General features: G+C 44.4%; 1 protein-coding gene across 50 annotated transcripts in view; it reads right to left on the bottom strand.

Annotated features, from left to right (window-relative positions):
- Positions 1-6,382: 6,382 nt before the first annotated feature.
- NRXN1 (neurexin 1) overlaps positions 6,383-24,493 on the bottom strand; it is a 977,330-nt gene continuing 959,219 nt past the window's right edge. For all 50 annotated transcript variants that reach the window (XM_083432435.1, XM_083432438.1, XM_083432439.1 and 47 more), the window contains one exon: positions 6,383-10,109. In XM_083432435.1, the coding sequence (XP_083288561.1) occupies positions 9,805-10,109 (305 nt within the window). In that variant the 3' untranslated portion in view covers positions 6,383-9,804. The remainder of the gene's footprint in view (positions 10,110-24,493) is intronic.

Here is a 24,493-nt window from a genome sequence, read left to right as displayed (position 1 = left end):
TTTTTTGAACCAGATGATGTGTAATTTGGTCCTAACCAAATTTTCTGTGATGATGAAAGCACACCAGCCCATTAAGGAATGGGCACATTCAGGTGGGATTTGAATGCATGTGAACTGCAGTGTTTAGATTGCCAGATTAGGACTTGGGGGACCAGGGTTCAAATCACCACTTGGCCATTAAGCTCAAAGGGCGGCCTTGGGCCAGTCATGGCCTCTCAGCCTAACCAACCTCACAGGGCTGTTGTGGACCTTGAGCTCCTGTAAGAAAAGGGTGGAATATATATGCAATAAATAAACCAAGCAATAAATACCGTAAATGAAATCCCGTGCTACATATACAGGTGGGAAGATTGCATTTTTGCTCCTTCAATTCTTGGAAGGTGTTAAAAAGATCACAGCAAATGCCCTTATAATACACTGGCTGCCTCCCACTCGTTTAACCTGGGATATAACCAAGAGCTGGCCTTTGACCCAGCTGCACTCGTAACCCAAATTGGAATCTGAAATTGCAACTCTGAAAAAAAACCCCCAACAACTTGTTTTCTTGGGATTCTTATTTACGATGCGGCTGTATGTTCTGCTCCTCCTCCTCCTTTCCTTGCTAGTTCTAACTCTTATTCCGTGGAATCATTTCATTTAAATGGTGATCGCAATATTAATCTTTCAGCAGAATCAAACGGTGCAAACCTGAAGTGTTTGGCCAATCCCGCAGGGACTCTTTTAGCTCTCTAGAATTCTAAACTTGCTCCAGGTTGAATTTTAATGAGCCAGATATATTACTGCAATGTTCCTTAATTGCTTCAAGTTCTTTCCTTGTGACACGAGATCAAACACCAAGCCACATCTTTCGGGGGGTGGGATACCTGCTCAATATCTTTTCCGAGAAAAGAAACTATTGTCTACCCTGGGATGATGTGTGTGTGTGTGTGTGTGTGTGTGTGTGTAAAGAAATCAGTTAATTTTCTTATTCTTCCTCCCACCGCCCACCACTGGAGAGAACTGCTTTCCATTTTGAAGGGGTGATGGGATGACGGTAAGATTAAACGTTGCTATTTGGTAGATTTCGATCGTGTGTCTAGGTACCGTCAGCAGCAGCTAGGCTGTTAATTAAAAGATTCTAATTGATTATTACCCGGCTTTTAACCAATTCGTTAATTTACTTACGAGTGGTGAAACATCAAAGCAGATGCCTTTTTTAAGGCTCTTGAAGAAAGGAGATAGTTTCTCCCAAGTTATATTTCAGTTTAACAAACAACACCATGCAGCATGAAAAGAGAGGGATGTCTCCATGCCCTCCTCCAATTTCCTAGGAGAGTGTTGGGAGGGTTTATACACACATGATGATGCACTCCATTGTAGGGATGGGGGAGAAATTCAATTCAGTTCACATTTAAAGGGCAAGCCTAGCTACTTCCCAAAGAATTGGTTCCAAAAGAAGATGTGAACTGAAGCATAGCCATTGTTTAAAAAAAAAAATGCACTTCCTCAAATTTTGCAGTGTAATGTCAAGTAATGTGTACAAGAATACATATATACATTCAGTGTTTTCCCCCCTGAAAAAATGTTTAGGGGTACTCTCGTTTTCCTACTCATATTGAAATACTGCCCCACAATGAGGCCAAATTAGATTCACAAAATGTTTAGGGGTATGTGTACCCCTGCGTCCCCCCAGAAAAAATGTGCTGTGTACGTTGCATACAAATGCATTAAAGGTTAAGGTAAAGGGACCCCTGACCGTTAGGTCCAGTCGCAGACAACTCTGGGGTTGCGGTGCTCATCTCACTTTACTGGTTGAGGGAGCCGGCGTACAGCTTCCAAGTCATGTGGCCAGCATGACTAAGCCGCTTCTGGTGAACCAGAGCAGTGCACGGAAAAGCTGTTTACCTTCCCGCCGGAGCGGTACCTATTTATCTGCTTGCACTTTATGTGCTTTCGAACTGCTAGGTTTTCAGGAGCTGGGACCGAACAATGGGAGCTCACCCCATCGCGGGGATTCAAACTGCCGACCTTTTGATCGGCAAGCCCTAGGCTCTGTGGTTTAGACCACAGCGCCACCTGCGTCTCTACACAAATGCATTATATTAGGGCAAATTGCTTTGCAAAGGGAAAAAAAAGTTATATTGGGCAGAGTTGCATGCAAAAATGTGTACATGTGTACACAATAAGGCGGTGGTGGTTTTCTGCTGCATTTTAGTCAGAAAACACCATTGAACTGATTACGCCTAATCATTGTTCATTAATTTCTATAGGTCTGAGCTGAGTTAAGCTTAGTATATGTTCACACTCACTTAGGATATGTGCACTCACTGTGTTTCCACTGCTGTGATTTTGATCTGTGTAAATCCGGGGGGTTTGAAGAAAAACCCCACAGTTGAATAGTTCTTTCCTCAAAATGGCTTTACGGTGGTTAGCATACACAAGCCAATACAAATCATTTTTAGCCAAGGCATGAACTAAGCCATTCTACATCATAGTTGCGGTGTCCCCTGAAGTGCCCCCAAGGCTCTGTGCCCAGAATCTACATCTGGCCTCACCCCTGGGGCGCAGGCAAGTGTGGCCCTCCAGGTTTCTCTGAGTGGACCTCAGGACTTTACCCAAGCCATATCTTCTCTCCTGCTTTTGCCTGGCTGGAATGTGTCATGGAAGGCCGAAAGCACCTCTTACTTACCTGGATGGAGACATGTGGGTGTAGAAGCCAGCTTACCACACCAAGGCAAAAATTTATATTCATTTATATTCCTTGCTCTGCCCATTTTTGCTTCCTGCCCTGCCCTCCATGGTCACGTTCCCGCTCTCCTGAAGGTTGTCCAGAAGAGAACGTGGCCCTTGAGCTGAGAATGGTAGAAAGGTTCTCCAATCCTGATTTCCACCAAGTCGGTTACACTCGAGAAGCCAAACTACATCCTACACATAGCATGCCTAGAAAATGTGGGCTGAACAGCGCTGTGGATAATATCTCTGCAAAGTATAAAAGGGTTGCTGATCCTAAGTGTATTCTACTCTGATGACATTGTTAAGAAATAAGCTCTACACACACACACAAACCACAGAATAAGTCCTGGTCAACAAGATACATACAGGCTTCACAGCTCAATGTGTAGTGGGGGAAAGCAGCTGGTTTCTTTGCCTATGCAGGCCAAGATGGATTTAAAATGAAGAGATCTGAATTTATGTTAATAGGTGGGCATGCTGAAGCCAACAGCTCTCCTGATGGAAGGTGGTCAACGGGAATAGAATAGTGCTCCAGCTTCTGAAATGATACCATGTTCTCTGCTGGGCATGGTTCAAGGTGCTGGTTATAACCTATAAAACCTTCCACAGCTTAGGCCAAACATAACTGTGTATGTAAGAACGCAGGAGCATACCTGAAGGAGTGTCTCCATCCCCATTGTTCAGCCTGGACACTGAGATCCAGCACCGAGGGACTTCTAGTGGTTCCCTCTCTGCAAGATGTGAAGCTACAGGGATCCAGGCAGCGGGGCATCTCGGTAATGGCACCCACCCTGTGGAATGTCCTCCCTTCAGATATCAAGGAGATGAGTAATTACATAACCATCTGAAGGCAGCCGTGTATAGGGAAGCCTTTTATGGTTTAATGTTTTGTTATGTTTTTATATATATTGAAAGCAGCCCATTGTGGCTGGGGCAACCCAGTCAGACGGACGGGGTACAAATCATCATCATCATCATCACCATTATGATCATCAAGCTGCTGTATGGGCAATCTATCTGCAAGATATTTGTATTTCAAGGAGTAAGTGATCTGACATGGTTATCCTTCCTGCCCCCTGTTCCTTCCATTTCCCTATCTCTTGTTAAGCTCTTTGATGGCTGAGAACAGCCTTTAATGTCCTAATCTGTTGGAAGGAAGCAATAGTACTGGGGTACCTTCTTTGATGTTGAACATCGTCTGGAGAAAGTGAGGCATTGGGAGAGGGCGGATAATGAATAATCTGCATGTAGCCAGTAATGTATGACTGCACGTAGCCAATCAGGCAAGCCACATGGGCTATCTATCTATCTATCTATCTAGCTAGCTATAAATCAGATGGTTTGGGGCAGGGTTTTGGAGAAGCTCATGAGCGGACTGATCAACCATGGGGCCCATGCAACCTGAGGCTACCTGGGGGAGTCCCTTGGCCACTTCTGGAGGGCTTCCAAGTGGGAGATTGAAGTGCATTCTTGGTATGTATATATTGCTTGCTGTTTTGTAATACAATCTTTAATCTTCTCTCTCACTTGTGTTTTGTATTGCTTCTGAATCTCATGTTAAAAGAACCGCCTTGCATTTGGCAAGGCAGCTGCCTTGCACTGTGCCAAGCTATTGGTCCATCTGCATCAGTGGCGCTCCCATTGACTGGTCATGGCTCTCCATTTATTCAGAAGGGGTACCTCTCCAAGCTCTGTCTGGGGATGCCATGAACTGAACATGGGAGCATCTACATGGAGAGCAGGCGCTCTACTGCTGAACTACAGCCCTTCCCCCGCAAATGTCAGACCACATCCTTTCATGTGCACCACTCTGATCTCTAGGATTTAATCTGAATACTTTCAATACCTAAGACTATTTTTTTATTAGAAACACTTAAGGTGTCATGATGACCGTGTGATGTCCCAGTTGAATTTTCATTAGGAATTTCTTTCAAGCATCCTCTCATGTAGTTGCTGTGGGGTAATAACAAGGACAGCCCTCAAAGAACAAATCAACCAGAACTGATAGCTTACCATGGCTCTTTCCATCCACTCATCTATGCATTTGTTGCCTCCTTCCATCACAAAGCTACTCACGTGTGAAAGCAGCTCTTCTGAAGAGGCAATCCACTTTTCAGTTGAAACACCCACTCACCAGTGAAAGCTGCTGCAATGTAAACATCAAAGTAAGCCTTCGTGCGCCCAAGTTTATGACCAGCGAGGGCAAAGGAAACAGCTGGGTTTTAATTGGGAGCACATTCAAGCACCCTCCTACGTCATTGGTTGGAACACTGAGAGTCCTCACAATACATACAACTCAAACAGAATAGTGACCCTGAGGGGAATATTATTTTTAGGGCTACCCTGGTAAGCGTTGGAATCAGGGCTGGCTGAAGATGTTTTGCTGCCTGAGGCAAAGGACAAGATGGCACCCTCCCATCCCAAGTACAGAAGCCATGTGGAGAAGCAGGTGAATCTTACTGCAGCACGGGCAACGGGACATTATCCTCCACAATACCTGAGGACAGCAGGTGAGGTTAGAGAGCACATCACAAGCCATGTGGCACCATGTGGCTGAGGGGATCCTACCTACCCGCATTCCCCAGATCCTGTGGCCTGAAGTGACTGCTTCATTCTGCCTAATGGTAGGGCCAGCTCTGGTTGGAATAACAGACCATTTAGTTCAGGGGTCAGCAAACTTTTTCAGCAGGCGGCCGGTCCACTGTTCCTCAGACCTTGTGGGAGGCTGGACTCTATTTCGAAGGGAAAAAATGATGCAAGAGGACCATGAGCCCTGGTGGCTGCTTACCTGCGTCTTGCGAGCGGCAGGGGCTGGTGGCGGCAGAGGGACAATGAGCGGCATGTGAAAGGGCTCCGGAGAGGGGCTGCTTAAAATGGCGAATGCGGCTGCTGCTGGCACCAACAAAACCCAGCCCCCTTCCTCCTCTAGGCAGGGCAGGGAGAAGCCACGAGGAGGGAGGGCGGAGGTGCTGGCACCGTCACCATGTGAGGGAGAATGAGGGTGAGGGAAAGACGACGATTCCTGGACCGTCCGCAGGCAGGATTCAGAAGGCAATTGGGCCTGATTTGGCCCGCAGACCTTAGTTTGCCGACCCCGGATTGAGTTCCTAATATTGAACAGGGAATATATCCCATGCACAAACCCTAGAAGTACTGCTGATTTGATTGTTGCACTGATCTAGATATTTATGTGCACTACTTAGATGCCTACAAAGCAGTGGAAGGCAAATAAAGCACCACCCCACCGACCTCAGTCAGCCCGCCCTCCATACCCGTTTTCTTACTTACAACCTGTTCAAGGGATGGCACTGCTTTTTCCTCCTAAGTCTCGGATGTTGCCATTGTCGGCAGGGAGCAGGATGGGGGAAACTCAAACTGGTCAGCTCTGCCCATCATTGGCTCTGGCGCCACCTGCTGTTGGCCTCCCTGCCTTCTTCCCTACCAGGAACAATGGGATCCAGCCACAATTGACACTGATTCATGAGCGTCATTTTGAGCAGTCAGAGATGACATCAAGTTGTGGCTCTGGGTCCCCATGTTAAGTTGGAGGGCGGAACCTATGGGAGACAGTGTGGGGCCTAGCATCTAATCAGAGTCAAAGACATGCTGAATGGTGGCAGCAATAGTATACAAACCACAGAAAGGGGTGAGGAAATAATGAGCCAGCAACTGTATTAAGAAACATTTTATTAACAAAACGGTAAATTCCACTTGCTTAGCATTTCCAATAATGGATAAATTGGCCTTGCAACAAATAAAAAAAATTGTAAATATCTATCACAGAAAGCACTATAAGGTTAAGGGCTTCCGACCTCTTTTTGATATCTTGGGAATGAATAATTTCACACATTATTTTAGTGTATTGTTAAAAAAAGGCAACACAATACAGTAATAAAAAAAACAACCCGAAGCCATCTCATCACAGCACAATCCTAGGCATCTTTACTCAGGAGAAGGTCCATCAATATCAATGGGACTTCACTCCCTGTTAAGTGTGCATAAGACTGCAGCCTTAGTCAAACAAATTAGATTATTATAGAGATGGGATTAATGTATTTGTTATGCATTTTGAAAAGAGAAAATTGTTTTAATATAGCTACTGCAACATTTGATAAATGCAAACACTTCTTTTGTTCGTTATTTAAAAAAAAAAATCACAAAATCAACAAGGAAGAACAGGAGTAACTCCCCAGAAAACAGCTTCAAATCACCTTTGCTAGAAATAGCAATCCCCTATCACTTATTACTTAAAGTAACTGTGTTAATTGCTTGGGGGTGAGGGACCAACAATCTGACAAAGTTAGGTGAGTTAACAGAGTCAATACATGAAGTCACAAAAGCACCTCGCCATTCAGCACTGCTGGAAAAGCCCAAGCTTAGAATCTCTATCCCCTGCCACGTGGCCTTACTGCCACGGAAATCCAACACTCATTTCTTCACTTATTTTTGGCTTGTTTAACTTTGGATACCAACACCAGATTTCCCCAACGGTTCGTGGCTGTCCTCATTCCTTGTCCTGCCCTCAGCAAAGGTAATTCACAATGGTGGCACATGAGGGGGGTGATTGGACCAACTATTTTTTTCTTATGTTAACTCGAATGCTATGTGTAGCCTTCAGAAATTCACAAGCATCACACACAAAAAAAGGAAAAGTCCTTGACATATACAGCATGAATCAAATCATTTGGCAACTTTTAAGAGCGGCAATACCGTGACTTTTTTTTCCTTTTCTGACAGTATTGCTGTGTTGAAGACTGAAAGCTCCTCCATTTCCCAGTGTTTCTCCCCAGTGGCAGTGAGCAGCGTACAAGAAGATAAGGTGCCTTGCTGGTTAAAGCTAATTTTAAATTCCTTCTTCCTGTCTCTAAAGTGCGAACAATCGTACTCATCACAGGAGGCCTTCCAAGATACAGCTGATTCTCTACTGAGCTCATGTCTTTCGGCCTAATATATTCCTCTTGTATCTCTCTCACTAAGTGAGATGTTACACAAAGGCTTATTGTTGGGAACAGAGCAGTCGTTTTAATGAAATGAAACCAAGGGGGGCGGGAATGCAGATCTATGGCATAGATCTTTAACCAAAAGGCATTAAATGTTTCCACGCATATCAATGCAGAGAAACTGAAAGTATGTTTATTACCAAACCAATGAACCGGCTGAGCTTAGTAGAAGAGGAAATTTCGTTTTAAGACCAAGCTCAAATGAAAGATGGGGATAAAGGTTTTACGGTAACAAAACAGAAGTGGTAAAATAAAAGAACAACTCCTTCGTTTGACAAAAAAATATGCAACTTGGAATCTTGTTTTGCATGCAGTTTTTAACCATTTTTGCTTTCCATAACTGAGGGAAGTCTGAGTGAGAGGAGCTAATTTAAAGGCAGACTTCTGAATTCTCCGACCATCCAACACTGTAGTGGTTATATACCAAAAGCTGGGCAAACGCCATATAATGGGAAAAGAGATTTGGACCAAGTATTCCGCAGAATTCAACCTTCACTACCTGCGGGAACAGCCAAACATACTGGCCAATGATGTCATTTGAACTGGAGTGCAAAGGTCACTTCAATCGCCAGGACTTGTGTGGCGCATAATTTGGGGCGGGGCAAATTCACATGATTTCTGATTGGTTTCGCTGATGTATCCTGGGAGTGGATAGGCAATTGGAGAAGAAAATGTTTATATCTATATATATTTGCTTTCTAAATCCACTTCTTTCATACAAACTACGAAAAACTGAACTGCAACAGAAAAAGAGAGAGAGAGAGAGAAAGACTGTACAGGTTAAGAAGAAAATTAGCTGACTCTTATATACATTCATACACTTTCCCTCGTAGTATATTCACTACACTGTAGGTGAAAACCAAAAGCAAACTGAAAGAAAGAAAGAAAGAAAGAAAGAAAGAAAGAAAGAAAGAATCAGGAGGGGTAAGAAAAATCGTGGCAGTTTCTCATGGCTGCAAAAGTAAACAGAAATGTTGGTTGCTCCAGATGTCTTAAAACGTTCTATACCTAGCAACACTTAGAACATTGAGTTTACCAAAAATGGTTGAAGAGCAGATATAGTTTGCATTTTCTATACAACAGGCTAGAAAACATCACTTATCACAGTCCAGAAAGCACATATAGATGTGTTTTTTTAAATATAAACATATGTAATAACATATTAAGCGTGCATGAATTTCCCCCCAATGATTGCATCTATGCCCTCAGGTTTGTTTGTTAGTGGTGTGTGAAAATAAGCCTTATATTTCACTTCTTTTGTTTGTTTATTGTTTTTTTTCCTGAAAATAAGGCCGCTATACTGTTTTCCTCACAACCAGAAAGGGGCTTTTTTTTCCTCTTTAAAGTGTTTTCTTCTTCTTTTTTTAAAATGTGGTTTATTCAGAAAAGCCAGCGCTTCGCTTCAAACCCAAGCTCCAGTCGTTGCTTTGTTGCTCTGGGTGGCAAAATTCAGTTTCGAGGTTTCGTTTTGCTCATCGAGCGCTCGTGTAGAACCGCAAAAGTCTTCTCAGGCAATAAGACTAACTTACTCCTCAGAAAAGCGCTAGCACTTTGGCTAAATCCAGACTGATAGGTAGCTTCTTTTTGTGTGTTTTGTGTGTGTGTGTGTGTGAGAGAGAGAGAGAGAGAGAGAGAGAGATTTCAACTTTTGTTTGTTTGTTTGTTTCAGTTCATTATATTTTGTGGTGTGCTGGGTGATGTTTTTGCAGTAATACTCCTTGCCTTATGAGTGTGTGGTGGTACCAACATCATCTTCAGAAACATTCCAGCAACGAAAAGACGGCAGAGTAAATGAAAACACTGTGAATGTAAGGGGATTTATTGACTCCTGTTTCAGCGAAACAAGAGTTATGAAATGCTTATTTCATTTTGTTTCCTTCCCTTGGTTCTTTTTTATATTTTTTAAAAAAGTCTTTCCTTTCTGATTGCATTCCCTGTGTTCTTTTTTTCCCGTTCTTTTTTTTTTTTTTAAACTTTGTATGTGCTTCATAAAAAGTAAAGTAAATAAGTTTTCGGTTTTTGTTTTTTTTTATGTCTCAGATAAAATGAAGACTATTCCTATACAATTGTTCTTTCTCCTCAGCTGTCGGGATCAGACGTAGTACTCCTTATCCTTGTTTTTCTTATTTTTGTTGGAGCTCTTTGAGCTGTTGGGCTGCTTCTCTTTAATCACAGCCCCGTTGGACTGTGCTGAGTTACTGATGTAGTTTCGACTCTCGTCGACATGATAGGAGCCCTCATCCCGGTTCCTGTACTTGTACATGGCATAGAGGAGGATGAGGATGCACAGAGCAGCTGCCGCCACAATCCCAACCACCATGCCAGTAGTGCTGCTGGATTCCCGGACCACTTCATCTGTACTCGGGTATCCTCCTCGCCCAGGCTTGGTGGGACTCGCTGTAGGTAGATGATGAAAGAAACATTTATACAGGGTAAAGCAGGAACTCGTAAATTCAATCTTTATTACGGTCCAGAGACCCAACAAATCGTTACAAAGCAATACACAATTCATACAGCCTACCTCCAGGTTAAATAAGCATTTTGTTCAGAATATAGGGATCATTGGTTCTTGCAACCACCGATAAAAACTTTGCCACTGCTAATGTTCTAGCGTTTGTCCGGTCTTCCAATAGGAACCTGACATAGTGAGCCTCTGATTTTCCCGGGAAAGGTACCAGCAAGGGTAATATCAGTTCAGCCCTGGCTTGCCCATATTTTGCACAGTGCAACAAAATATGTTTTATGGAATCGATGTCTTGAGCACACGAGCAAAGTCTGTCCTGGTAGGGAACTCCTCTCAACCTGCCATCCAACACTGCAGAAGGAAAGATGTTTAGTCTGGCTTTGGTGAAAAGCCTTCGATAATTTGGTACTATCAGGTTTTTAATGTAGGATGTTAACTTAAAGACATGCCCATATTGTATTCCTACTGCCAGCGGACTACAGACTGCGTGTGATCGAGATCGCAAGTCACGGTGTGCATTATCCCATAATCTTTGCTTTAACGTCTTTAGGGCGAAATTTAATTTTACAGCTGTGTATCGCCAGAACTACATTTAACAGATATGGGGATGGGGAGGAGCAATGTTGTCCCCTTGGAAGGATAGAAGGAGCTGAGGTCATCTGCATTGCAGAAGGTTGGCCCTTCTGGTCCCTTCCATGTCTACAAATCTATGACTCTATCCTACAGTTTGCCTGAACTCTAGGGACTGAAGGGATCACATAGACTTTGTCACTGTGTCCAGTCATTGGAGCAAACTTCAGCCCATGCCCTTCATCAGAGAAGATTTGCTTTTTAATTCAGACATGTCTATCTACTCAGTAGCAAGACCCTTTGAGTTCAATGCGGTTTACGCTCAGGTAAGTGGGTACAGGACGGCAGCCATTATTCTCAAAACCATAACCCCTGATACTTAGATTTCGACAAAAAGCTCAAATACTTTTTTGGTTCCATGCCTTTAAGTAACCTGAATGTTGTCGGAAGGAAAATAGCAGGAATGATTGGGTACAACAACTCACAGAAAGTTAAAATACTCAGATCTTCCATCATGACTTACCAGCATGAGTCAGACCACAAGACAGCCCTTTCTACGTGTTCTTAGGGCCACAAAGTTGATCCTAGAACAGGCATAGGCAAACTCCGGCCCTCCAAATGTTTGTGACTACAATTCCCATCATCCCTAGCTAACAGGATCAGTGGTCAGGGATAATGGGAACAATAGTCACAAACTTCTGGAAGGCCGGAGTTTGCCTATGTCTGTCCTAGATGTTTGGTTTTTCAGTTAAGCCTCCGCGAAATCTATGGGAATACCTTTGCCTTTCCTTAGAATAGATATTTAAGGTGAGCTGAACATGCCAAATTTGGCTTAAATGTCTTGTTAAGAAGTGCGAAAATCCCCTGGGAAATTTTATTAGCCAAACCAAAACTCATTTCTTGGACCAATGTCCAATGTCACTGTTTAATTTTAGCTTTCGGCCAATTTCAGTTGAATTTCCGTGCCCCCCGCCCCATATCGGTTCCCCCCAAATGGATGCTTCAGACTGCAGCTCACATCAGCAACTGCTGATGCAGCTGTGCTAGCTGGGGCTGATGGGAGATGCAGCCCAGAACATCTGGAGGCCATCAGACAGGGGAGGCTACCCGCCGATGTGTAGAAGAGTCTACTCACATTCAAGCCAACGTGAGTGGAAGGTTCTTGCAGGCCTTCCCCATACAACACTGGCAATGTCAAGAACTGGAAAGAGGGTCAGCACACAAGGATGCTATGGGCAGGGTTGCCTGTGTGCCACTGCCCCCCACCTACTTACTTTCAGCAATTTCATGTTCAGGTGGAAGCCTGCACCTGGCCTTTTAAGTTACAATATATTATTTAGGCTATCTGCTTTGAGCTCTGCTGCCTGCTATAATATTGACTATGGCACCTCTTGCAAACATTCTGCCTCTTAGAATTTTTACTCACCTATTACGACCCCAGGTTGCTTTTCTCAAATGTGAGAGAATGGGAACATCTATTGTTTTTACGGGGCGAAAGAAGAGCTACCGAAAGAAATAAAAGGCCCACCGAGCAGCAAGGAGCGTATCGTAAAAACAAGGAGCCGAGCTCGTAAAGGCGGTGCTTTCGGTATTTACGCAAGAGTGAAAATGCTGCCCATCCTTTGCAGATGCTAACACTCAAGTCCCGCTTTTGGGCTTCCCACGGGCATCTGGCTGGCCACTGCGAGAACAGAATCATGGACTAACTCTGGCCTGATCCAGCAAGTCTAGAGAAATCCTGCAAATGTTGGTCTGCAAGGACTATTGGCAAGATTTAGGCCTGAGATCTATAGGGTTACCCCAAAACGTTTCTAAGGTTTAGTCAGATGTTGTTCCCTTCTGGGAAACTACAACAAAACTGATGGGAAGAATAACCAATTAATTAGAAATACTAGCAAGAGGAGTGCAAGGACGTCTGGAATCGAGGGCTAGGGAAAATAGCTGCCCAACATTCAGCTAGGAGGATGTCCACAGAGACACGTACACAAGCCACGGGGTTGCTGTTCTGCCTAAAATTTATTTGCCAATGAATCTGGTTCTTTAAAAAAAACACCACAAAAACTTAAATTCAGATCCTTATCCTTGTTGATACTGCATCTACCCAAGTAATATTATTTTGCTTCCATTCTATTGTTCTCTTTATCACTTCCAGATCTGCGTTTCTTGTTCTGGAGTTTTGCTCTTTCCACCCACTCTTCTGATCATTATATTCTCCATTTCCACAGTTTTACTGCCTTCCTTGTAATTCTCTCATTTACTATGAACATAGTCTTTTAAACCATTCCTCCTCCCTCCTCCTCTCATCTATCTTTTGACACTCTCGTTTCCCTTTCTTTTACTAGCTATAATCATTCCGCTGGTGCAGATGTGCTGGCACCATAAAGATGAAGGAAGAGGGCTCTCACACATTCAAAGCAAACCCTGTCTTGTTTTGTTTTAGAGACCCGTGCTGCTCCCAGACACAAAAACTGAGGGTCCTGTGTGCCTGCTTGGGAGAAATGCCAGTAAGGGAAGATAATACTTTATCTGAAAGAAGCAACAATTCAGCATCTGCATTGAAAGGAATGGTATAGAATAGCATAACCATTATGAATGGGGAACTGTGCCCCCGAAGGACCAGGTGCGCAGCCTGGGAGTCATTTTGGACTCGCAGCTGTCCATGGAGGCGCAGGTCAATTCTGTGTCCAGGGCAGCTGTTTACCAGCTCCATCTGGTATGCAGGCTGAGACCCTACCTGTCCGTGGACTGTCTCACCAGAGCGGTGCATGCTCCGGTTATCTTTTGCTTGGACTACTGCAATGAGCTCTATGTGGAGCTACCTTCGAAGGTGACCCAGAAACTACAACTAATCCAGATTGTGGCAGCTAGACTGGTGACTGGGAGCGGCCGCCGAGACCACATAACACCGATCTTGAAAGACCTACATTGGCTCCCAGTACGTTTCCAAGCACAATTCAAAGTGTTGGTGCTGGCCTTTAAAGCCCTAAATGGCCTTGGTCCAGTATACCTGAAGGAGCATCTCCACCCCAATCATTCTCCCCGGACACTGAGGTCCAGTGACAACGGCCTTCTGGCAGTTCCCTCACTGCAGGAAGCCAAGTTACAGGGAAGCAGGCAGAGGGCCTTCTTGGCAGTGGCACCCGCCCTGTGGAACGTCCTCCCATCAGATGTCAAAGAAATAAACTACTATCTGACTTTTAGAAGACATCTGAAGGCAGCCCTGTTTAGGGAAGCTTTTAATGTTTGACAGATTACTGTGTTTTTACATTTTGTTGGAAGGTGCCCAGAGTGGCTGGGGAGACCCAGCCAGATGGGCGGCGTATAAATAATCAATTATGATTATTATAATGTAATCAGTAATGCTAAATTGTGCCACAGTGGACAATGAGGAAAGCAACAGCTGAGAGCCAAACTGTAGCAGAATGGAATAGGCATTGCACGTGATGAACATGGATCAGAATGGAAACTGATGTCTTCTTATATCTGCAGAAGTAGAAGTGAATCCTGCCCCCTCCCCAAGGAGCATATGCTTTGTTTCAGGTTCTTCCTAAGCATGTACTCAGAGTCCATCTCTAAGCACTTAGAAATAACAATAGGCACCATCCCCCTTCTCTTCCTCCCATTGTATCCACAGTGTTACGTGAAAATTCGTCTGAGCAGGATGTGTTTTACAAGAGACAATTCAGTGTAACCGAATAAAGGCTCTTGAGCATATCTGTAGCGGGTGAAAGTGAGGGAGACTTATCAAGCTGAATGTCATTTTGGAAATTAATTTCTGCCCAAGAAAGAATGGAACATGCTGAATGCAAGCAAATTAGGCAAATGCTTGTCCATCGAGTTTGCTATTAAGGTCTGCTAGAAGTAGAAATTGGGGGTGTGTGCATTTATCTAGTCCCCCTTTTTGCAGTGGACTGACCCAATCCAATGCTCCCGAATTTGCTTGTGGATACGAAAAGAACTCCCAGTTGCATTATGCTCTTCGGGCTTTGCAATAAAATTTTAGAGTGCCAAAAGTATGCACCAAAAATGTATGTTACATAAAAGAGACGTATAGAGCCTGAGTTTTAAAGTGTGTAAACAGAATGTATTTAACATAAAATGGTTTCCCACAGGCCTGTGAGAACAGGTTACTGTACTAGATGGGCCACAGGTCTGTTCTAACTGGGCTCTTCTTAACGTTCTTATGACTGAGCAACAGGCTGAAATGTGAATGGAACTAGCAGCCCAGCTCATCCCTTGCTAAATGACACCTTCCAGCTTCCTTTTGCAGGGAAGTGTTGCTTTGACTACTGAGGTCTCAGGCATGAAACTGAACAATCTTATTTTGAGCCCAAGTAGTCCCCCCATACCCAGCCCCCATTATTAAACCTGCTGGCATTATTTCATTTTAAGCATCTTCTCACAATTATCTCACTCCATCTGTCTAAACAAGACAGAATCACTTAATTAACTGCAAGTTTTTGTGGTGTCCACAGAGTAGCTGTTTGTAATTTGAGCTGTGCGGGGGCTGAGGCAAAAATTGTGATGTTTAAATGCCTTTTCACAAACTATATTCACTGATATTATATCGGTACTGGCTGCATTTGCCAGTAGTTCCAGGGGCTGCTCTATGCCTACCTCTTATGGAGGGTGGCACTACCAATGGCCAGTAGCCATGAGCATAGAAGTCCACTCACCTTTTATCTGGTGGGCGGCATTGCGGCCTGGCACCCGGGACTCAATGGTTTCCTGGACAAGGGGAAGGAGGCATGCCGCCTCTCCCCTGTGTCACAGCCGAACGTGCCAGCAGTGCCGTGGGACAGCGCCAGCCAATTAGCTGGCAGAGTGGGCATCCCACGGGCAATTTAATCCTGCCATGGCCAGCCGGCACATTGGGTAAGCCTTTGTTGTTGCCTTCGCCTGCCCCTCTTCAGTAAGGGTATCCTGTTAAAGGGGTCCGGGGTGTGACCTACTGTCTGAAGCCTGGGCATGGACTAGGGCCATGCCCCAGCTCCTATGGGGACCCCTTGGGGTGCCACTATTTGATGTAAGTCATAGGGCCCCCCCCCATCGGTAGTTTACACTTCAGTGGACTCCCTGCAGATAGGCAGGAGTCAATATATAGCCTGGCTTCACCCCAATGCCTAAGGCAAACTGCAACCAATAAAGCTGTGGCCTATTTGAACCCATAAACCAAAATATTCAGTGTCAGTGTGTTTTATTGTTCTTCTGGGAACTTTGTGGCTCTGGTGCCTTGGCACACAATCAGAGAATCATAGAATTGGAGGGTTGGAAGGGACCCCAAGCCTCATCTAGTCTAACCCCCTGCAATGTAGGAATCTCAGCTAAAACATCCACGATGGATGGACATCCTAGGTAAAGGTAAAGGTACCCCTGCCCGTATGGGCCAGTCGTGTCCGACTCTAGGGTTGTGTGCCAATCTCACTTAAGAGGCCAGGGGCCAGCGCTGTCGGCAGACACTTCCGGGTCACGTGGCCAGCGTGACAAGCTGCATCTGGTGAGCCAGGGCAGCACACAGAAACGCCGTTTACCTTCCCGCTAGTAAGCGGTCCCTATTTATCTACTTGCACCTGGGGGTGCTTTCGAACTGCTAGGTTGGCAGGCGCTAGGACTGAGCAATGGGAGCGCACCCCGCCACGGGGATTCGAACCGCCGACCTGATGATTGGCAAGTCCTAGGTGCTGAGGTTTTACCCACAGCGCCACCCGCGTCCCTGATGGACATCCTACCTATGCTTAAAAACCTCCAAGAAGAGAGAGTCCACCTTCCCTCGCCAAACCTATGTTCTACCTCCGCTGTTACCGGTTGTATTCCTGAATGATAGTTCTAGGAATGGCAAGTGGTGAGAGCGCTGTTGGGAACCAGATCAACCAAAAGCGATGACAAACCACAACTGCAGGATAACAACCACAAGGACAAGCGCTTGATGGAGACTTCATGCAGCCTCTGTGCAAACCTTTGAGCAAACACAAATCAGGTTGATGGCTCAGTCGACGCTTCAGATATACACTAGGGCTGTGCACCAGATTTGGCCGAGGCCCAAAACTTGAGCCAAATCGGGCCTATTTGGAGGAATCTGAACTTTGGTTGACTCTGGTTGAGACCGACCCAGATGACTACAGGTTAGGTTGAGATGCCCAGATCAATCTGTGGCTGTCAGGGGGCAAGGTGTGAGTGGCAAGCATGAGTGAGGAAAAGGAACTGCAAAAAGGAGGGATATACTAGGTGGCTGTGGGGTGAGTTGCTGGTCAACCTTTCCCTGCCAGGCCTCCCCTCCTTCCTGCCCCCTGAAGCACCACCAAACAGGACTGTATTCATATATTTACTAGCTCGTTAATTGAAACATCCCATGCTCTGCAGTGCTGGGCACCCACCCACAAAGTGTATTTTTAAACTCTATTTTAATGGCGTGAAAAAAGAAGATTTTTTTTAAAAAAAAATGCTTTAAAACTCTTAACCCAGCTGCCCTATATTGCTTTGGGGACAGATCTGGGATGGGGCAGGTGATTCACAGGGTGGCACAGGTCAAATTAACCTGATCTGGGGGCCATAGAATGATGCTACAGGGTGGATGTGGGGAGGCTGTGTACAACCTTATCACACACACACACACACACACACACACACCACAATGTAGCCATCAAGTCGTCAAGGATGTGCAAACCTAGCTGAGCAGCTCATAGAGTGCTCAGATCCATTTTACAGATCTGAATTTCTTTTTGCATGTGGTTTCTCTCTCACCATTTTGCCTGAGGAGTATTAGGATTTATGCTTTAGCAAGAATGCCAATAAATACCTGCAAAAATGTTTCCGGCAGTTCCTTGGTTTCCTTGGAGGAGGGAAGCTTTCTGACATTTAAACTGGGTTTTTTTTTCCTGCTGCAGACACAGGCCATGAAAAGTGCACTTCCTGCCCTCAAAATATTTATTGCCAGCCAAGCTTCCCCACAGCAGCCCAACAGATATTGAACTGTGTCTGTGAACATCTCTTTACTGCTCCAGAAAACACACTGTGCTCCATTACTGTACTCCTGCATGCGGGAAAGCAACTCAAACAATGCTAGGAGCCTATTTCATTGCCCAGGAAACAGCCGATGAAGTGCTGAGAACCATTTGGGTACTCTAGATTGAAGGCCATAAAGCAGAGAGGCTGGAAATTCTTAAGACAGAGAGAACCACCTGAAAATATTGAAGCTGCCTTTATGGCGGCATGGATGGCTTGGCAGAGAGAAAGGAGAGCACCATAAAACGGTATTTTTCATCCCATTGTCAGGAGTCAACTAGTCATCCTGTCTTCCACTGGCCCCTTTTGAAACGATCCATAAGGTGGCTATATATTGTGCTTGCCTTCATTAAGAGATACCTCCTCTTTTAACACCTCCCTGAATTGTATCCTATACCACAGTAGATAGGATTGATTTTTATATTCCTTTTGTTATTGCCGCTATGAAATAACTTGTCCGGAACAGTCACAATTGGCTACAGTTCTCCTGTGCTCATTAGAGAGTTATTATAATTCTTGGCAGCCCGTCAACATGGTTTTTTTAAATTCCAAGCAAAAGGGGGTGGGGTGGGGGGACACACACGTGACTATTGCCAATGTCCAGTCTTCATTAAGACTGTGAAAAGAAAATTGGAATCACAGGCTCCTGCCGTGTTCGAGAATTGAAATTAGCAAAACGACTTTTTCTCCCTTTAAAAAAAACACCCAACCCCTCCAAAATCACACCAATATATAGAAAGACTTGCTTGGTTCATATTCATGATTTTGCATAAACCAAGCAGAGGGAGAAGCTAGAAAATTATCCAAAAGACAAGATTCTTTTAAAAAAAATAGAATAAAGTAGTGCATTTGCAACAAGGTATGAATGTGATTATTTTGTGGTGTATTATTATTTTGGTGGGCTTTCAGTCTGGGAGCAGCCAGAAAGCAAAGACCTCTCTTGGGTGGAATGGCTTATCTGGACGTATTTTCAGTTCCTTGTTACCCTGATCACTAAATCAATATCCACCGGCTACTGCTCCTGCCTTCTCTCCTTTGTTTTAGACGGAAGCTTTATCATCAGCAAAATCATTAGGCAGCATCCCTCGCCCCCCCCCCCCGCAATTCTATGTTAGTTAAGATTGTAATTGGGGATCTTATTGTGGGGAAACATCCCCCACCTTCTCAACATTTGACTGGACTTAACAATCCAGGGGTCCTTTACCTTAGCTTTCCCTATATAGATCAGGAAGAAAAGCATTTTTTAAAATAAAATAGGCACTAGTTTATCATGTGTGGGGATTTCACTCTCCCTTTAAAGGAGGGGAACATTTATAAATGCAACCCTTACACCTGTCTGAAGTCGTATGGTCCAGAAAGGTGAAGTCTGGACTTGGGGAGGGAACCAAACGTGCAGCTTGCAGGATTTCTGCCTTTTAAGTGTACACACACGCTGCCCTGCAGCTCCTAGGCACATGTTACGTCAAACAAAATCTACTCAGTTGTTTTTTTATAAAGGGGAGCTGAGTGTTCTGCGTTTGTTTTTAATCTTCTTTACAGATTGCAGTCATTACAAACCTCTCGCTTGTCTCCACCCTGCCTCAAAGCAACATTTATGTGGATTGATATTGGTTTTCTATTTACTCCCTCTGCCATGGAACTCAAGGAAGCTCTGCTTATGGGGATCACCTGATCTTACCCCCAGGTATTGGCCAGACCAAGGCAAGGTGGCTGCATCACCTGTCTTCCAACAGGAGTGTTGATGCCGCCAACATCTGCTGCCTAAAGTGGTCGTGTTGCCTTACCTAATGATAGGGCTGGCTCTGCTGCAGAAATATGTGAAGGGACTGGGTAGAGGAGGAATGTCAGGGACTGGGTAGAGGAGGAATGGTGGAGACTGCCTCCTCATCCTGACCCTTCCAGGGAGGTGGAAGAAGACACTATAGATTTACAACAGGGGTTTGAGGGCAGTCACAGCTCAGAGGCAGATGAGGGGGAAAGATGGGAAATCATGGGAGAGCCAGAGCAACACTCGGCTGACACGTTGTCATTAGAAAGCATCCCAGACCCTCCATCTCCCAGAACCCAGAGAGCCTTAAAAGTAGGAGAGCAAAGAGCTCAAAGACAGAGGGCACTTAGTGGCCCCCGTAGAGGAGGTGATGAAGATGATGACGAATGAGGAAGTGGGGGAGACAGGGGGTGGAGATTCACTCAGGACAACACCATTATACAAGAGGCTGGGTTCTATAGCCTCTCTGTGTAAAGACTGAAATAAAAAAAGGACGGCAAGAAACTGTTATTTGTCTTTATACTTTCCTGGGCAACCAGCCGTGAGCTGCTGACAGCATTCTGACATTTCCCTTAGTTTATTATTTTTATTTTTATTAAATTTCTCATAATTTCTCTCTACAATTTTAGGAACACAGATGATGATGATGATTTTAGAAACATAGGAAGCTGCCTTATATTAAATCAGACCATCTAGTTCAAAATGGTTGACAGGGATTTCAGACAGGAGTCTTGCCCAGTCTGATTTGGGAGATGCTGTGGACGGAGCCTGGGTCCTTCTGCATGGAAGGCAGATACTCACAGGTCTTGCTATCTGAACACAATGCATTCTCAGGATATAGTTTTTTTAAGCAAGTGTCCACACAATGATTCAACGGTTTCCAGTCCTATGTGGAAATTTCTAATGTGTTCCCGACTGCAGAATTTTGACCCCAAAAGGACAAAAAAACAAAAACAAAACCCCTCAGGAAACCCCTGTGAAACTTTGCAAAAGCGAAACAAGGACGGGGGAAAAAAAGCTCTCTTATTTGTCCCAACTCTCCCACTCCCTTCCTTCCTCCCAACATGGTTTCTGGTGAAATGTCTGTTGTGGCGATAAACAACTACCTGACATTCAGAAGACATCTGAAGGCAGCCCTGTTCAGGGAAGATTTTAATATGTGACATTTTAGTGTATTTTTCATCTTTGTTGGAAGCTGCCCAGAGTGGCTGGGGAAACCCAGCCAGATGGGCGGGGTACAAATAATAAATTATTATTATTATTATTATTATTATTATTATTATGGTCCAGCGAAACACAAAAAGTAATGCTTTTTTAAGGCTGTTTGTTTGTTTACAGAACTACACACAGGTCGGGCTGTTTGGGTATCTGAATTTGCAGTGTGTACAGCAAGGATTGGGTACAAATTCCCTATGTTTGGATAGGTGAATTTTTGTATAACAAATGAATGGATAGCAGGAGCGGTGTGTACTCTACCACTGAGCTATGGCCTTTCACTCTCCATTTTGGCTTAAAAAAATAATTTTGGGATGAGCTAGTCATGACTAACTTAAGTCTCATTACTTTCATTGTGATCAGTTTTCTTTGGGAAGGGGAAAGGAATTGAACACCAGGGCTTTTTTTTTAGCCAGAACATGCCGGAACTCAATGGCGCCATTGCCATTCTAAGAGAACCAGGGACGTGTTCACGGTGAGTTCCAGCGCCTCTGTTTCTAGGAAAATAGCATTGTCGAACACACTTGCATCTTCCCTCCCAGCTGCCCCCCCCCACCCAAAAAACCCCCCAGTTGGAGTACTGATTGTTATGTGGACTTGCATGTAAATGCTAGTTTGGTCCAGAGGAACACTGGGAAAAACTTGCAACTATCACACTGAGATGTGGGATGAGAGGCCTTCTATGAGAATGTTTGACTACAAGAATATAGAGGTCGGATACTGGAATCTCTTTGGGTTGACTCTCTGGCATCAAACACTGTCATGGAAACTCATCCTATGCAAGACGCTTCTTGCGGGAGAGATATTTCTCTTTGGGAGTATTGCACGTCAAACCCAAATTTTCTTTCCAAAGCACCCAAGCCCTGCTTTTCCCAATGAAGTGTCGGTCACCAGCACGTTTGCACTTAAAAGCCACGGATACAGTATGCCAGGGAAGGGATATTGGCAGACAGATCTTATATAAACCATTAAGCCTCATGCAAACTTAGGAGGAAGCTGCAACGTGCATTTCAGTAGAGGGAATGATTTCAAGCGTGAAAAGTGCCATGAATGTGACATCCACCTCTGCCCTGTGATATATTAACGAGTTTCATTTGCAGCCGTCTGTGGTGCAGCATTTGGGTTTATTTATTTATTTTTAAAAATGAGAATTTAAATGACACGGGAGGAGTAGCTGGTACCCATTACATTTAGAATACAGATAAGAACCTAAGAATAGCCCCTGGATGAGGCTAATGGCCCATCTAGTCCAGCATCCTGTTTTCATAGTGGCCAACCAGATGCTCATGGGAAACCAGGGAACAGCCATGAGCACAAGAGCCTTTTCCCCTCCTCTGGTTTCCAGCAACTGGTTTTCAGAAGGATTACTGCCTCCAGCCGGGGAGACAGAGCGTATCCAACATGGCAAGTAGCTATAGATATGACTTCTCCTCCATGACTTTGTCTAATCCTCTTTTTACAATTAAGTGTTTTAAATTTCATGAACACGGTGTCTCCCCTGCCAGGTAAGTATTCTCTAATTTTTTTCCTTAGTTATATGTATTTTCTTTTTCCTTTGTATTCTCTTTTGTTGTAAATATGGATGTTTTCTAATTTGTACTTAATAATTTTTGTTTTTAAAGTGTTTTAAATTTCTTGTTAGCCGCCCTGAGTCCACTTTTTGAACCGGGAAGGGCAGGGTATAAATAAATTATTATTATTATTATTATTATTATTATTATTATTATTATTATTGCCATCCAAGTTGGTGGTGATCACAACCTCGTGGAGGAGTGGGTTCCATAGTTTGACTATGCACTGTGTAGATAAGTACTTTATTTTCTCCGTACTTTATTTAACATCTAACACTAAAAACGGCACAAGACAGTTCATACATGTGGTTCTTAAGGACAGAAAAAACTGTTGGTTTCTGTTTCTCATTTCCCCTATCTTAAATTCCTTTCTGAATCACTTTGCATCTATTTTTTAAAAAAGACAAACGCATCAAAATGTGCACACATTTTTGAGCCTACTTTTCCTAATACATACACAGTTTTCTGTCTCAAGGCAAATCTAAAAAAAATGTAGTATAAACACTGACAACTGGGAAACACTGTCCTGGGAGTGTTTCAATTGGAGAACAGCCTTTACCAAAGGTGTCATGGGCTTTGAAGACACTCGAACTCAGGACGAAAGGGAGAAACGTGCTAAGAAGAAGGCACGCTTGGCAAATCCACACTGTGATCAGCTCCCACCTGGAAATCGCTGTCCCCACTGTGGAAGGACGTGTGGATCCAGAATTGGCCTCCACAGTCACTTACAGACTCATTGTTAAAACCGTGTTTATGGAAGACAATCTTACTCGGCTGTGAGTGATCGCAGAAGAAGAAGAAGAAGAAGAAGAAGAAGAAGAAGACACAGTTTTCTCTCATCTTTTCCTCCACAAACCAGTTCTCCAATTTGTCCTCCATCAGCCAGCCAGAATTCCATGCCCACTGAATAGGTTTGGTCTTCATCATTCTGTTTTGTGGTCCACACCTCTTTTGTTGTTGCCTCACACAAGCTCCTCCTCTAAATCTTAGGGTTTCTCCAAGCCTCCTCCTCCCTCAGTCTTAAGGGTAGGAGTACTTGTTTTGGCTATATAAGGATGAACCCTCAGAGAATAAGAATGCAGGAAGCTGCCTGAGATAGACCATTGGTCCACCAAGTTCCATAATGTCTACATTGACTGGCAGTGGCATCCCAGGTTTTCATGCAATCTCCTTCCTGGAGATTGAACCTGATACCTTCTGCATGAACAGCAGGTGCTCAACCACTGAGCTACAGCAGTTCTAGGTTTGCTATTTATTATAGGATGATATGGTTTTGACAAGGCATGCTAAGCCCACAGCAGCAAGACAGGGAGGGTCTCCCAGGAACCCAACCAGGCTCCTACGAAACCTAAATCTTCTGAACGGGACCTAATAAAATTATAGGGAACTGTCACCTCATCAGTGTACACCCCCCTTCCTGCCGCTAATGTTAAATTAGATTGTGAGCCCTGTAAATATTTATGCAACGCACCCTGAGCCCTTGGCACAGGTGGGCTATAAATCTAATGAAATGCAATAACCAACCCAATAAATCTCACAGTACAGCAAACTGAGCTGAAATGGATGGTTTGCTCATTGCCTGAGTAATGGAGAAGGAAGTCCCACTAGGGCTATAAAATCTGAATTGCAAGATTTTGTGTTTACATTAGGGCTTGTGCAATGGATTCAGCTGAGCCCCTGAGCCAAATCTGGCATATTTGGAGGGACTTGGGTGTTAGAAGAATCGGGTGCAGGCAGCCAGCTCAGGTTGGATGGCCCAGAGCAGTGCATGGCTATCAGTTTGTGGGCATCAGGCAGGAAGGAGAGGCAGGCCTCAAGCAGGAGAACCCCAAGAAAAGACCCACACCTGCCCTGGCTGCCAAGAGAAGGAAGAAGTCTGCCTCCCAATTCTCCTTCCTGAGAGGAGCTGCTTGCAAAGGAACACTATGGACCAGGCAGGATTGGTGCCTCTGCGTGCCAATCCTGCCTGCAGCAGGGTGCTCCTTTGGAAGGAAAGGAGAGGGTCAACACCTCAGCTGAGCTGCTGATTAACATCCTATATCCTTTTAAATGTGTCTGTGGTAGGGTTGTGGGGGTTTTGTTTTGTTTCGTTTTGTTTTCATCTTGTGTTTTTATGTGGTGAACTGTCAAGAACTTAAAATGAAGGGTGGTGTACAAATTTTATAAATGAATGAATGAATAAAATAAATCT

This window comes from Podarcis tiliguerta, assembly GCF_965153285.1.
Source record: "Podarcis tiliguerta genome assembly, chromosome: 3".
Lineage (NCBI taxonomy): Eukaryota > Metazoa > Chordata > Lepidosauria > Squamata > Lacertidae > Podarcis > Podarcis tiliguerta.
Note: the sequence above shows the minus strand (reverse complement) of the source record. Positions and strands in the feature narration are given on the sequence as shown.